General features: G+C 39.3%; 1 protein-coding gene across 3 annotated transcripts in view; it reads right to left on the bottom strand.

Annotated features, from left to right (window-relative positions):
- The window catches only part of NEK9 (NIMA related kinase 9), a 45,677-nt gene that overhangs the window by 11,354 nt on the left and 18,257 nt on the right, over positions 1–16,066 (bottom strand). For all 3 annotated transcript variants that reach the window (XM_037832269.1, XM_037832268.1, XM_037832270.1), the window contains 6 exons: positions 15,026–15,226; positions 14,811–14,857; positions 13,442–13,597; positions 3,641–3,749; positions 3,009–3,170; positions 123–293 (listed from right to left, as the gene is read on the bottom strand). In XM_037832269.1, coding sequence (XP_037688197.1) covers positions 123–293; positions 3,009–3,170; positions 3,641–3,749; positions 13,442–13,597; positions 14,811–14,857; positions 15,026–15,226 — 846 coding nt within the window. The remainder of the gene's footprint in view (positions 1–122; positions 294–3,008; positions 3,171–3,640; positions 3,750–13,441; positions 13,598–14,810; positions 14,858–15,025; positions 15,227–16,066) is intronic.

Genomic DNA, 16,066 nt, shown 5'->3' with positions numbered 1-16,066 from the left:
CATGGAAAGTAGCCTCTTTTCTTCAGGACACTTCTGTTTCCAAGAATGTGACTATCAGTTCCTTAGGTATAGACCTATCCTCTGTCAAAGCCACCTCAATCCCAAACATATGAAATACTTACCAACAATGAGAATAGTGTGCCAGCCACGGCAAGATAGGTCTGGGACATAATGCAGAGATCCAAAAATAGGCCGAGGCCATGAGGTACAGATATCAGAGCCATGTGGTCTCTCTGTGGGGGTCATTGCCAGGCGGCCATTACCACCATTGCCCCAGGCAAAAATGTGATTATCTAGAAAAAGAAAATTAAACAGCAGATAATTTTATAGGACACTGGCTTCCCAACTCTGAGAATCCCATTTTTATGCCCTAAAGCTAGAAAAATTCCCAATATGTACTAAAAAACAGAAAGCTGTTTATTCCCCTATAAAAAGCCTAACCTCCTCCTGATCTTTTAGATCAGGTAGAAATGACTACTTCTCTTCTGTACTGCCATTTATTCATTCATACAATCACTTGCTCATGCAACAATCTTACTGGTTATTCATTCAACAAATATTTATTGGGTATCTACTTCATGATAGGCACTGTTCAAGATGCTAGGGATAGAACAGCAAACAAAACAAAATCCCTGCCCTTGTGGAATGGACATTCTAATGGGGAAGACTGACAATACACAAATAAATAATCTAATATTTCAGATAATGATAAATGCTATGAAGAAACAGTGAAGAAAAACAGGTGGAAATAAGAACAACAGAGTGGGGTAGGGTGTCATTATTTTAGATAGGGTAGTCAGAAAAGTATTTTTTAATACTTCAGCAGAGACCTGATTAAAGTGAGAGAGAAAGCCACTTGGAAGTCTGGGGTCAGAGTTTTCCAGGCAGAGGGAACAGCAAGTGCAAAGGCCCTGTGTAGGTAATACGAGTAGCACGAACAAGGAGGGCCCTACAGCTGGAGCAGAGTAAGGCAGGGAAGAGTGGTAGAAGAGATCAGGAGGTGGCTGGGGTCCTTGTCATATAAGACCAGGTAAGTCATTATAATAACTGATTTTTAATGACTGAGATAGGAAACCATTAGAAGTTTTGAGCACAGAGTACTTAAAAGGACCCCTTAGGCTTCCACGTGGAGAACTGATTGCAGGGGAGCAAGGGTGGAAGCAGAGAGACCAGTTGAAGCAAATGCAATAATCCAGTGAGAGACAAGAAGACTTGGCATAGTTGTAGTGGTGAAGATGGTAAGAAGTGGTTGGATATATTCTGAAGGTAAGCAACAGGATTTGCCAATGGATGGGATATAGGGTGCAGGATGGAGTTGCCACTTACTGAGATGCAAGAGGAACAGGTCTGGACAGAACATCTGAAGTTTGATTTTAGATATACTAAGTTTGTTTGAGATACCTATAACTTCTTATCCAGATCAGCACATTTTTTAATTAAAAGGAGTTGCTTATTAATGCTTAAGCCAGGACAACAAGCATGAATTCAGGGCTGACTCAGGAAAACTGGATTATATAGTCTCCCTACCTTTAGACTCACAAGTTGAGAAGCTATTGGATAAATGAGTCTGGAGGTCAGGGGAGCTGTGGGTATACAGAGGGGATATAAGGTAATGAGATCACTTAGGGAGTGAAAGTAGATAGTGGAGAAATAGGAAGACTGAGATACTCCAAAGCTTAGAGGAGTAGGACATTGCCACTGTAGTGGCATAATCTGCATAATCTGTTTATACGTCATGACTCCCTACCCCATTAGGTTGTGAGCTCCTTGAGGACAGGGGCTTTCTGAGACTCATTTCTATATTCCCAGAGGTTAAAAGAAGACCTAGAGCATAGCAGGCACTCAGTTTATGTTTGCTGCATGAATGAAGCTATAAAGTACACTTCAGAGGAGTGCAGGAACATTCTTCAGGAGGTAATATATCCAGTCAAGAATCCAATTCTACCCTCCCCATTCTAAAGTTTAACTCATGAAGCACCTAGATTTTGTTCAAGAAACATACCTCTCTGAGGTCGTCTGAGAAAGTGCTACTGAAGACTTGGGCACTAAATTTAATTTTCAGTGATAATCATGACTGTCCTTAGACTTTTATCTAAGTCTGACCTAAACAGTTGGCTCCTTAAAGTCCCTTGTTTGGGGGCTAGCAGGGAGGGTTAATGTACCACTCTGAAAGCTGGTTCCCTTAATTAAATATGGTAACACATCACTTATTTGACACTGTCCCTGGCACCCCTCATGCGTACACAACAGGTACAGACAAGAAGAAAAAGACATCTCAGAGCATGAGCAGCGACAAAAAAAGTTGAATGAGTCAAAGGAAGCCAAAATGTGACTTGCTGCTCACCAGTCATAAGAAATAGGTGGCTAGAAGAACTAAAAATCTCAGAAGATTCAGAAAAAAGAGAGAAAACAGACAAAGGACAAGAAAAAGGACAGGAATGAAGGATAGCAAAAATGGAAGTAAAGAAGAGAAGTGAAAGGAGCAAGAAGATGCTGAGAGAAGAGAGAAGAAAAATCAATCACAACTCAGAAATCTGAGAGACACATAAAATAGAAGTCAAACACCCTTTCAAGCCCCTGCAACCCCTAAGGACATCACTGCAGTGCACCTGACCTGAGCAAGGAGCAAGATTAGATTATGTTGTTCTCTCCAGACACCCAGCAGACATTAACTGAAACCAACTGTGCCCTTGGCAAAGGTATTTAAAGAATCTTTTAATAATTTTTGAAACATTTTACCAAAAAAGTTCAAGTTAAAACTTAAAAAAAAACGGGACTCAAAGTATTAAATTGCCATCCTTTATCTAGAAATTTAACTTTTTAAAAACTATCACTCTGTTGGATACATGAAAAGTTAACGCAGTTCCATATGTATAAAAATCACCACCAATATAAATAAAAAAGTAATGTATGAACCAGCGATACAAATAACCAGTCCAACTCTTTCCAAATCAAGAAATTCAAGCACAGCCATCTGTCAAAGCTTGAAATGGTGTGTACAGACTCACCATCAGTGGCAGCAATTGTAAACTCATCACCACAGGAGACTCTGATTACTTGCTTCCCACCTAGGGGTCCCCCCAACAGATTGATTCCTAAACGCTTCTTATAATTCCCAACGCCAAGCTGCCCACACTTGTTGCAGCCAAAGGTCAGCAGCCGGCCTCGCTCTAAAAGAGAAGCAAAAATAAATAACCAGGTACAAATACGTCAAGGAACAGAGGGAAAGTCATCCAATGTAGAATTCCAGAGACTAGCTTCTGATTCGGAGGTACACAAATATAAAGCTAGCCACACAATCCTGGACCTAGGGCAGGGAGTATATTTAGGAAGTATGACCAATTAGACCCAAATGATGACTCAATATTTTTTTCTCCAATATGGAATGTGGAAAACAGGTCCTTTCTAATTTACAGAAATTAAAGACAACAGGTATCTGGAACCATAGGTATGGCATTCTCAGTAAGGGATTATCATGCATTTATAAAGACTATCAACAAAAATAGGTACTTGAATGCTTAATTTGTTAATGAGATAATACTGGATGCTAAGGAGAAATCAGGAATAAGAAGACATAATACTGGACAGAATAAGAATCTGAGCTACTAGGACATGCGTATACCATCGTAAATGAACTCACCATCAATAGCAGCCGTGTGAGTTTTGCCTGGGGCAACAGTTCTGATCTTATAGAAGGACAACTGTTTAGCCAAGGTAAAGGAGGTTGTGTAGGGAACTTCATGGTATGCCTGGAACAAGGTAAAACACAAAGCAAGACTCAGGATATAAAAATATGTAGTAATCAGACTAAGAATGGAAAAGAGTCATCGTGACCAAAAGGCCTTTCAAGTACAAAACGCTGTAAGAAGAAGGTGCCAGGTAGCTTTCCATTTCCCATAGAGCACAAAAAGAAATGAGCTCAATACATAATCAAGAGTTTAAGTGGAAGATGAAGCAGGATTATCTGACAATAGGTTTTAGATTCTGAATCAGGGTACATAAAACATGAACTTTCCATACCAGAAGGTATTTATTTAAGAATGGAATCACTGGCATGTGTCTTGGTTATTCACTGCATACCTAACACAGGTAGAACAAAGAATTAAAATCCTGAGGACCTTCTCCAGCCCATAAAGCAATCAGTTTAATATGATCTAATTTCATCTACAGGGCAGTGTTTCTCAACTTGTTAACACCCATGTTCCCTTTGGATAAGCATTAAAAAAACCATCCTCTCACGTAAGTTTAAAATTTCACAACAGGAGAGGTGGGGCAAGATGGCGGATTGGTGAGCTGTATGTTTTAGTTACTCCTCCAGGAAAGTAGGTAGAAAGCCAGGAACTGCGTGGACTGGACACCACAGAGCAATCTGACTTTGGGCATACTTCATACAACATTCATGAACACTTCGAATTGCTGAGATCAGCGAAATCTGTAAGTTTTTGAGTCCAGGGGACCCGCGCCCCTCCCTGCCAGGCTCAGTCCCGTGGGAGGAGGGGCCGTCAGCGTTGGGAAGGAGAAGGGAGAACTGCAGTGGCAGCTCTTATCGGAAACTCATTCTACTGATCCAAAGTCCAACCATAGATAGACTGAGACCAGACACCAGAGAATCTGAGAGCAGCCAGCCAAGCAGAGAGGAGACAGGCATAGCAAAAAACAGCAAGAAAAACTCCAAAATAAAAGTGGAGGATTTTTGGAGTTCTGGTGAACATAGAAAGGGGAAGGGCAGAGCTCAGGCCCTGAGGCTCATATGCAAATCCCGAATAAAAACTGATCTCTCTGCCCCCTGGATCTTTCCTTAATGGCCCTAATTGCTTTGTCTCTTAGCATTTCAAGAACCCATTAGATCTGTGAGGAGGGCTTTTTTTTTTTTTTTTTAATCTTTTTTTTTCTGTTTCTAAAACAATTACTCTAAGAAGCCCAATACAGAAAGCCTCAAAGACTTGCAATTTGGGCAGGTCAAGGCAAGAGCAGAACTAAGAGAGCTCTGAGACAAAAGGCAATAATCCAGTGGCTGAGAAAATTCACTAAACACCACAACTTCCCAAGAAAAGGGGGGTGTCCGCTCACAGCCATCTTCCTGGTGGACAGGAAACGCTCCTGCCCGTCGCCAGCTCCATAGCCCAGAGCTGCCCCAGACAACCCAGTGTGACGGAAGTGCTTCAAATAACACGCACACACCACAAAACTGGGCGTGGACATTAGCCTTCCCTGCACCCTCAGCTGGTTGTCCCAGAGTTGGGAAGGTGGAGCAGTGTGAATTAACAAAGCCCCATTCAACCATCATTTCAGCAGACTGGGAGCCTCCCTACATAGCCCAGCAGCCCAGAACCACCCTGGGGGGACGGCACCCACCTGTGACATAGCACAGTCATCCCTCAACAGAGGACCAGGGGGTGCACGGCCTGGAAGAGGGAGCACAAGTCTCAGGAGCCATGCACCAATACCAGGGACTTGTGGGTCAGTGGCAGAGACAAACTGTGGCAGGACTGAACTGAAGGATTGGACTATTGCAGCAGCTTTAAAACTCCAGGAACACCAGGGAGATTTGACTGTTAGAGCCACCCCCCTCCCTGACTGCCCAGACACACGCCCCATATACTGGGTGGGCAAAACCAACTACACACGCAAGCCTGGTACACCAATTGGACCCCACAAGACTCACTCCCCCACTCACCAACCACAAATGCAAAGAAGGGGAGAACTGGCTTGTGGAGAACAGGTGGCTCGTGGACGCCACCTGCTGGTTAGTTAGAGAAAGTGTACTCTACGAAGCTGCAGATCTGATAAATTAGAGATAAGGACTTCAATTGGTCTACAAATCCTAAAAGAACCCTATCAAGTTCAGCAAATGCCAAGAGGCCAAAAACAACAGAAAATTATAAAGCAAATGAAAAAAACAGACGATATGGATAACCCAAGCCCAAGCACCCAAATCAAAAGATCAGAAGATACACAGTACCTAGAGCAACTAATCAAAGAACTAAAGATGAACAATGAGACTATAGTACGGGATACAAAGGATATCAAGAAGACCCTAAAAGAGCATAAAGAAGACATTGCAAGACTAAATAAAAAAAATAGATGATCTTATGGAAATTAAAGAAACTGTTGACCAAATTAAAAAGATTCTGGATACTCATAGAACAAGACTAGAGGAAGCTGAACAACGAATCAGTGACCTGGAAGATGACAGAATGGAAAATGAAAGCATAAAAGAAAGAATGGGGAAAAAAATTGAAAAAATCGAAATGGACCTCAGGGATATGACAGATGATATAAAACGTCCGAATAGAAGACTCACTGGTGTTCCAGAAGGGGAAGAAAAGGGTAAAGGTCTAGGAAGAGTATTCAAAGAAATTGTTGGGGAAAACTTCCCAAATCTTCTAAACACCATAAATACACAAATCATAAACGCCCAGCGAACTCCAAATAGAATAAATCCAAATAAACCCACTCCAAGACATATTCTGATCACACTGTCAAACATGGAAGAGAAGGAGCAAGTTCTGAAAGCAGCAAGAGAAAAGCAATTCACCACATACAAAAGAAACAGCATAAGACTAAGTAGTGACTACTCAGAAGCCACCATGTAGGTGAGAAGGCAGTGGCACGATATATGTAAAATTCTGAGTGAGAAAAATTTCCAGCCAAGAATACTTTATCCAGCAAAGCTCTCCTTCAAATTTGAGGGAGAGCTTAAATTTTTCACAGACAAACAAATGCTGAGAGAATTTGCTAACAAGAGACCTGCCCTACTGGAGATACTAAAGGGAGCCCTACAGACAGAGAAACAAAGAAAGGACAGAGAGACTTGGAGAAAAGTTCAGTACTAAAGAGATTCGGTATGGGTACATTAAAGGATATTAATAGAGAGAGGGGAAAAATATATATGACAAACATAAACCAAAGGATAAGATGGCTGATTCAAGAAATGCCTTCACGGTTATAACGTTGAATGTAAATGGATTAAACTCCCCAATTAAAAGATATAGATTTGCAGAATGGATAAAAAAAAATGAACCATCAATATGTTGCATACAAGAGACTCCTCTTAGACACAGGAACACAAAGAAATTGAAAGTGAAAAGATGGAAAAAAATATTGCATGCAAGCTACAGCCAAAAGAAAGCAGGTGTAGCAATATTAATCTCAAATAAAATAGACTTTAAATGCAGGGATGTTTTGAGAGACAAAGAAGGCCACTACATACTAATAAAAGGGGCAATTCAACAAGAAGAAATAACAATCATAAATGTCTATGCACCCAATCAAGGTGCCACAAAATACATGAGAGAAACACTGGCAAAACTAAAGGAAGCAATTGATGTTTCCACAATAATTGTGGGAGACTTCAACACATCACTCTCTCCTATAGATAGATCAACCAGACAGAAGACCAATAAGGAAATTGAAAACCTAAACAATCTGATAAATGAATTAGATTTAACAGACATATACAGAACATTACATCCCAAATCACCAGGATACACATACTTTTCTAGTGCTCACAGAACTTTCTCCAGAATAGATCATATGCTGGGACATAAAACAAGCCTCAATAAATTTAAAAAGATTGAAATTATTCAAAGCACATTCTCTGGCCACAATGGAATACAATTAGAAGTCAATAACCATCAGAGACTTAGAAAATTCACAAATACCTGGAGGTTAAACAACACACTCCTAAACAATCAGTGGGTTAAAGAAGAAATAGCAAGAGATATTGCTAAATATATAGAGACGAATGAAAATGAGAACACAACACGCCAAAACCTATGGGATGCAGCAAAAGCAGTACTGAGGGGGAAATTTATAGCACTAAATGCATATATTAAAAAGGAAGAAAGAACCAAAATCAAAGAACTAATGGATCAACTGAAGAAGCTAGAAAATGAACAGCAAACCAATCCTAAACCAAGTAGAAGAAAAGAAACAACAAGGATTAAAGCAGAAATAAATGACATAGAGAACAAAAACAACAATAGAGAGGATAAATATCACCAAAAGTTGGTTCTTTGAGAAGATCAACAAGATTGACAAGCCCCTAGCTAGACTGACAAAATCAAAAAGAGAGAAGACCCATATAAACAAAATAATGAATGGAAAAGGTGACATTACTGCAGATCCCGAAGAAATTAAAAAAATTATAAGAGTATACTATGAACAACTGTATGGCAACAAAATTGATAATGTAGAGGAAATGGACAATTTCCTGGAAACATATGAACAACCTAGACTGACCAGAGAAGAAACAGAAGATCTCAACCAACCCATCACAAGCAAAGAGATCCAATCAGTCATCAAAAATCTTCCCACAAATAAATGCCCAGGGCCAGATGGCTTCACAGGGGAATTCTACCAAACTTTCCAGAAAGAACTGACACCAATCTTAACTCTTTCAAAACACTGAAGAAAATGGAACACTACCTAACTCATTTTATGAAGCTAACATCAATCTAATACCAAAACCAGGCAAAGATGCTACAAAAAAGGAAAACTACCGGCCAATCTCCCTAATGAATATAGATGCAAAAATCCTCAACAAAATACTTGCAAATCGAATCCAAAGACACATTAAAAAAATCATACACCATGACCAAGTGGGGTTCATTCCAGGCATGCAAGGATGGTTCAACATAAGAAAATCAATCAATGTATTACAACACATTAACAAGTCAAAAGGGAAAAATCAATTGATCATCTCAATAGATGCTGAAAAAGCATTTGACAAAATCCAACATCCGTTTTTGATAAAAACACTTCAAAAGGTAGGAATTGAAGGAAACTTCCTCAACATGATAAAGAGCATATATGAAAAACCCACAGCCAGCATAGTACTCAATGGTGAGAGACTGAAAGCCTTCCCTCTAAGATCAGGAACAAGACAAGGATGTCCGCTATCACCACTGTTATTCAACATTGTGCTGGAAGTGCTAGCCAGGGCAATCCGGCAAGACAAAGAAATAAAAGGCATCCAAATTGGAAAAGAAGAAGTAAAACTGTCATTGTTTGCAGATGATACAATCTTATATCTGGAAAACCCTGAGAAATCGACGATACAGCTACTAGAGCTAATAAACAAATTTAGCAAAGTAGCGGGATACAAGATTGATGCACATAAGTCAGTAATGTTTCTATATGCTAGAAATGAACAAACTGGAGACACTCAAGAAAAAGATACCATTTTCAGTAGCAACTAAAAAAATCAAGTACCTAGGAATAAACTTAATCAAAGATGTAAAAGACCTATACAAAGAAAACTACATAACTCTACTAAAAGAAATAGAAGGGGACCTTAAAAGATGGAAAAATATTCCATGTTCATGGATAGGAAGACTAAATGTCATTAAGATGTCAATTCTACCCAAACTCATCTACAGATTCAATGCAATCCCAATCAAAATTCCAACAACCTACTTTGCAGACTTGGAAAAGCTAGTTATCAAATTTATTTGGAAAGGGAAGATGCCTCGAATTGCTAAAGACACTCTAAAAAAGAAAAACGAAGTGGGAGGACTTACACTCCCTGACTTTGAAGCTTATTATAAAGCCACAGTTGTCAAAACAGCATGGTACTGGCACAAAGATAGACATATAGATCAATGGAATCGAATTGAGAATTCGGAGATAGACCCCAGATCTATGGCCGACTGATCTTTGATAAGGCCCCCAAAGTCACTGAACTGGGTCATAATGGTCTTTTCAACAAATGGGGCTGGGAGAGTTGGATATCCATATCCAAAAGAATGAAAGAGGACTCCTACCTCACACCCTACACAAAAATTAACTCAAAATGGACCAAAGATCTCAATATAAAAGAAAGTACCATAAAGCTCCCAGAAGATAATGTAGGAAAACATCTTCAAGACCTTGTATTAGGCGGCCACTTCCTAGACTTTACATCCAAAGCACAAGCAACAAAAGAAAAAATAGATAAATGGGAACTCCTCAAGCTTAGAAGTTTCTGCACCTCAAAGGAATTTCTCAAAAAGGTAAAGAGGCAACCAACTCAATGGGAAAAAATTTTTGGAAACCATGTATCTAACAAAAGACTGATATCTTGCATATATAAAGAAATCCTACAGCTCAATGAGAATAGTACAGACAGCCCAATTATAAAATGGGCAAAAGATATGAAAAGACAGTTCTCTGTAGAGGAAATACAAATGGCCAAGAAACACATGAAAAAATGTTCAGCTTCACTAGCTATTAGAGAGATGCAAATTAAGACCACAATGAGATACCATCTCACACCCATTAGAATGGCTGCCATTAAACAAACAGGAAACTACAAATGCTGGAGGGGATGTGGAGAAATTGGAACTCTTATTCATTGTTGGTGGGACTGTATAATGGTTCAGCTACTCTGGAAGTCAGTCTGGCAGTTCCTTAGAAAACTAGATATAGAGTTACCGTTTGATCCAGCGATTGCACTTCTCGGTATATACCCGGAAGATCGGAAAGCAGTGACACAAACAGGTATCTGCATGCCAATGTTCATAGCAGCATTATTCACAATTGCCAAAAGATGGAAACAACCCAAATGTCCTTCAACAGATGAGTGGATAAATGAAATGTGGTATATACACACGATGGAATACTACACGGCAGTAAGAAGGAACGATCTCGTGAAACATATGACAACATGAATGAACCTTGAAGACATAATGCTGAGCGAAATAAGCCAGGCACAAAAAGAGAAATATTACATGCTACCACTAATGTGAACTTTGAAAAATGTAAAACAAATGGTTTATAAGGTAGAATGTAGGGGAACTAGCAATAGAGAGCAATTAAGGAAGGGGGAACAATAATCCAAGAACAGATAAGCTATCATGGGTAAATTTAATGTTCTGGGAATGCCCAGGAATGACTATGGTCTGTTAATTTCTGATGGGTATAGTAGGAACAAGTTCACAGGAATGTTGCTATATTAGGTAACTTTCTTGGGGTAGAGTAGGAACATGTTGGAAGTAAAGTAGTTATCTTAGGTTAGTTGTCTTTTTCTTACTCCCTTGTTATGGTCTCTTTGAAATGTTCTTTTATTGTGTTTTTTTTTCTTAATTATTTTATTATTTTATTTTTTTAATTTTCATACAGTTGATTTAAAAAAAGAAAAGTTAAAAAAAAAAACAAGGAAAAAAATATGTAGAGCCCCCTTGAGGAGCCCGTGGAGAATGCAGGGGTATTGGCCTACCCCACCTCGATGGTTGCTAACATGACCACAGACATAGGGGACTGGTGGTTTGATGGGCTGAGCCCTCTACCACAGGATTTACCCTTGGGAAGACTGTTGCTGCAAAGGAGAGGCTAAGCCTCCCTATAATTGTGTCTAAGAGCCTCCTCCCAAATGCCTCTTTGTTGCTCAGATGTGGCCCTCTCTCTCTACCTAAGCCAACTTGAAAGGTGAAATCACTGCCCTCCCCACTACGTGGGATCAGACACCCAGGGGAGTGAATCTCCCTGGCAACGTGGAATATGACTCCCAGGGAGGAATGTAGACCCGGCATCGTGGGATGGAGAACATCTTCTTGACCAAAAGGGGGATGTGAAAGGAAATGAAATAAGCTTCAGTGGCAGAGAGATTCCAAAAGGAGCCAAGAGGTCACTCTGGTGGGCACTCTTACGCACAATTTAGACAACCCTTTTTAGGTTCTAAAGAATTGGGGTAGCTGGTGGTAGATACCTGAAACTATCAAACTACAACCCAGAACCCATGAATCTCAAAGACAATTGTATAAAAATGTAGCTTATGAGGGGTGACAATGGGATTGTGAAACCATAAGGACCACACTCCCCTTTGTCTAGTTTATGGATGGATGAGTAGAAAAATAGGGGAAGGAAATAAACAAACAGACAGACAGACAAAGGTACCCAGTGTTCTTTTTTACTTTAATTGCTCTTTTTCACTTTAATTATTATTATTGTTATTTTTGTGTGTGTGCTAATGAAGGTGTCAGGGATTGATTTAGGTGATGAATGTACAACTATGTAATGGTACTGTGAACAATCGAATGTATGATTTGTTTTGTATGACTGCGTGGTATGTGAATATATCTCAATAAAATGAAGATTTAAAAAAAAAGAGAGAAAAAAAAATTTCACAACAAACCCAATGTTATGACAAAACATAAATCAAGTAATGATAATTAAATATGCCCTTTCGAACTACATGGACATCTTCCCCAGCCTCCGCTCTGAATTTGTACTCCCCCAAAAATGAGAATCAGTGCCTTTAGAGATTGCTTAAAAATTAATTTATCTTTTCCACTGCATCAGGAAACTTTTGTCTCAACTTTGACTCTTCAGAAAATTACAAAAACTCATCATACTAACACAAAAAGAAGACTAAGACGTAATGTGTCAGTGGTAAATTTTATGACATCCTTGAAGGGAGGGAATAGTAATTGCATTTAATAAGTCTGCACAGGATCAGTGCTTTGGAAGCAATAAATCTAAAAAACTCTCCAGAGAGAAGATACATGGAAATATGTTCCTTTACATAATGTTAATTTTCTTGTACCTATTTCAATGATAAGGTAGAACTAAATTCTATCATTTTATTCTTTGTAACCAATTTATTTATTGAGATATAGCTAACACACTGTGAAGTACTGTACAGCTTGATAAATTTTTGTTATGTATATACTTAAAAAACCACCACCCAGATCAAGCTATGGACCACACTCATCACCCTAGAGGGATCCTCCCTACCCCTTCTCAGTTAATACTCATACCCCTCCTCCCAGAGGTAACCACTATTTTGACCTCTGCCATTACAGTTTAATTTTGCCTGTTCTCAAACTTCATATAAATGGAATCACACAGTATATACTACTTTGAGGCTGGTTTTTTTGCTGGACATAATATCTGTGAGCTCATCACTTGACTCCTTTTTTTTTTATTAAATTCAGTTTTATTGAAATACATTCACACACCATACAATCATCCATGGTATACAATCTCCTGTCCACAGTATGATAACATAGTTATGCATTCATCACCACAATCTCTGAACATTTTCCTTACATCAGAAAGAACCAGAACAAGAATAAAAAAATAAAAGTGAAAAAAGAACACCCAAATCATCCCCCCCATCCCACCCCATTTGTCCTTTAGCTTTTATCCCCATTTTTCTGCTCATCCATACACTAGATAAAGGGGGTGTGATCCACAAGGTCTTCACAATCACGCTGTCACCCCTTGTAATCTACATTATTATATAATTGTCTTCAGGAGTCCAGACTGCTGGGTTGGAGTTTGGTAGTTTCAGGTATTTAATTCTAGCTATTCCAATACATTAAAACCTAAGACGTCATCACTTGATTCTTAATTCAAATTCCATGATCACTAAACTAACCAACAGTAACATTCCGAAAGAAATTCCAACCTAGAGAAGTTCTGGCAATGTGATTAGGACACCAAAGGGGAAACTCACTTCATGGTTGATGATTCCAGACATGCACTGATTCAGGCCCAGTTTGTTAAACTCATTGAGTCCACAGGCCAGCACTTTGCCTGACTGGGTCAGCAGAAATGTCCCATCACAGCCACACTGAACTGAGACAATAATCAAGGCCTTGGGAACATCCACCTGCAAGGAAAAAAAAAAAAAAAAAAAAAAAAGAAAATCTCCAAATATATAACTTGTAGTAGGGAAAAAAAAAAACCCTCAGATTCTTTCATAAGTGATATGCTACATTCAGAAAGACTATAGGGAAGTAAAGGTTGCTCTATACTCTCCACATCTGCCCAGCAGCTTAGAGGCTACTGCTTTCAACAAGGAGCTCAAGTTTTAAAATATAAAATCAAAGAAGGCAGTTCCAAATTGATTAAACAGAGAGCTCTGTCAACATTTGTTTTATTAATAATCTACTTCAGGAGACTTCTCTGAAAAAGTGCAGAAAGAAGGTTCAATCCATTGCTGATTTTGTCCTCCGAGGGAGAAGGTGCCCTGACAGTTACAGAAGAAGCTATGGGGTCCTACTCTGGTCATTTTATAAGTGAGGTGATGGAGTAGGACTTCCAAATGTTCACTTCCCAAACAGTTAACTAGGAAGAGCTGGAGAATAATGAGAAGAGATAGAGAAGGCAAAGATAGATGTGTGTGAAACCTGAAACCTCAAACCCCAAAGGTTCTACCACAGCCTTTCTGGGAGAAGAGGAACAGTCTTGAATCTCACTAAGAATGGTCTTCATAAATATGAAATTTAACTTTTTTAAATGGAAATAAAAATTGTTAAGAGTAAATGGTATAGACATTACACTCAATCTTCTAGTCAGTGAGCCTGTGCCCTAGAGTAGGTGTAAGATAGTAGATGTGATGCTGCTCTGCTGGTTCTAGTTCCTGAGCTCTCCCAGTGTCAGCTCTTGCAGTAAAGTAATTAGTTATTATGTTTTATACATGACCCCTAAACATATACAATTACTTCATCTGGCATTCAAATGAAGAAATAGGAGGGGAAAACGGTTATTGTTGGATTAAGAGATACTATACTGCTTTCCAGTATCTTCTGAAGGACATTTCCAGGGTATATTTAGATATATGCAACTATTTCACTGTATATACTGGCTTTAACTCTTATGTGTCCACAGTGTCCACAGCGACTATATCCTCTTTCTCAGCTTTCTGATGTAATCAAATGACAACCACAGAGGGCTAAATCAGGAATCTCCAATTGTCAGTCTCCCAGACAGGGAATACTTCAGAAAGAAATACCTTGATATAAGGAGTCAGGGCAAGAGAACATATTACTGGAGACTGTGTGACCTAGACAGGCTTTAGGAAGAACTGCTTCTGATTTTACCTTTTGTGGTGTATAATAATCCTCTTCTGAATCCAAACCCAGTCGTCCTGAGACACACACAAGAAAGAAAATTACTATAATAAAGGTTTCCTTCCTAAGGACAATGTTTTATAAGATTCCCTCAAATAGAGGCTGTATGACGTTTTAGGTACATACAGGCTTGAAGTCAGGTTGTGCACCTGGGAATAAGTGGACAGAGAAAAGACTACACCTACCATATTCACCACAGCCCCAGGAATAGACTTCCTTGTTTCGTGTCAAAACTACCACGTGATTATCTCCACAGGAGACCTGCTCCACTGGGTTGTTGAGGAAGAAGTTAAGTTGCATGGGTTCTAGCACTTCAGAGCCAGCAACCTTGTCCACCCCCATGCAGCCATAATAATCTGATCCAAAGGCATAGAGCTGACCCTCATCTGCAAAAGGAAGGAAACAGAACTCATCAAAGGAGTGACTTTTTCCAATCAGAAAGCTGGGCAGGGCTGGAAGGAGGGCTACCCAAGCCAACGATCTCACATGAAATGACTGTATCAGATAAGTCCAAAGGATACACTGCAAGTCTACTAGGGGGTCACATGTACTATTATAATAATAGCTTTGATAAAAAGTGATAGTCTTTATCATGCTTAAAAGGCTTAACATTTTACTGGGGGCTTCTCTATTTTTTATAAAAAGAAAAGTACCAAGGAATCATAAAGCGAGTAAAGACTCTTAAGACCCTAAGTAGATCTCAACTCTTGATTCCTAATTTAGTATTATCCAGTCTGACTAGGTGGTGTGATTCTTTTTTTTTCCTGATTAGTTCCCAAACCGGGACATACCTAACACATTTCTCCTGATCCCACCTCTTCTCTGTTATCAACCTGCCTTCTCTTTGCTCTTCACCCTCTAATAGTATAGCAGATTGGGCATATTGTTATTAATGTGTATATTTGCTAAATGTCTTTTGTTTCTTTGAATGCTCTTTTGTTTTAAAATCCAAATTAAAACTGCACAGCAGTAAGCACATGTGCCAGTTTGAATGTATTATGTCCCTCAAAATGCCATTATCTTTGATACAATCTTGTGGGGGCAGATGTATTAGTGTTGATTAAGTTGGAATGTTTGGATTAGGTTGTTTCCATGGAGATGCACCCCACCCAACTGCAGGTGATAACTCTGATTAGATAATTTCCATGGAGGTGTGGCTCAGCCCATTCAGCGTGGGCCTTGATTAGTTTACTAGAGCACTATATAAACTCAGACAGAAGAAGCAA

The sequence above is a fragment of the Choloepus didactylus genome, chromosome 4 (assembly GCF_015220235.1).
Source record: "Choloepus didactylus isolate mChoDid1 chromosome 4, mChoDid1.pri, whole genome shotgun sequence".
Lineage (NCBI taxonomy): Eukaryota > Metazoa > Chordata > Mammalia > Pilosa > Megalonychidae > Choloepus > Choloepus didactylus.
The sequence above is the reverse complement of the archived record's forward strand: the minus strand, read 5'-3'. Positions and strand labels throughout refer to the sequence as shown.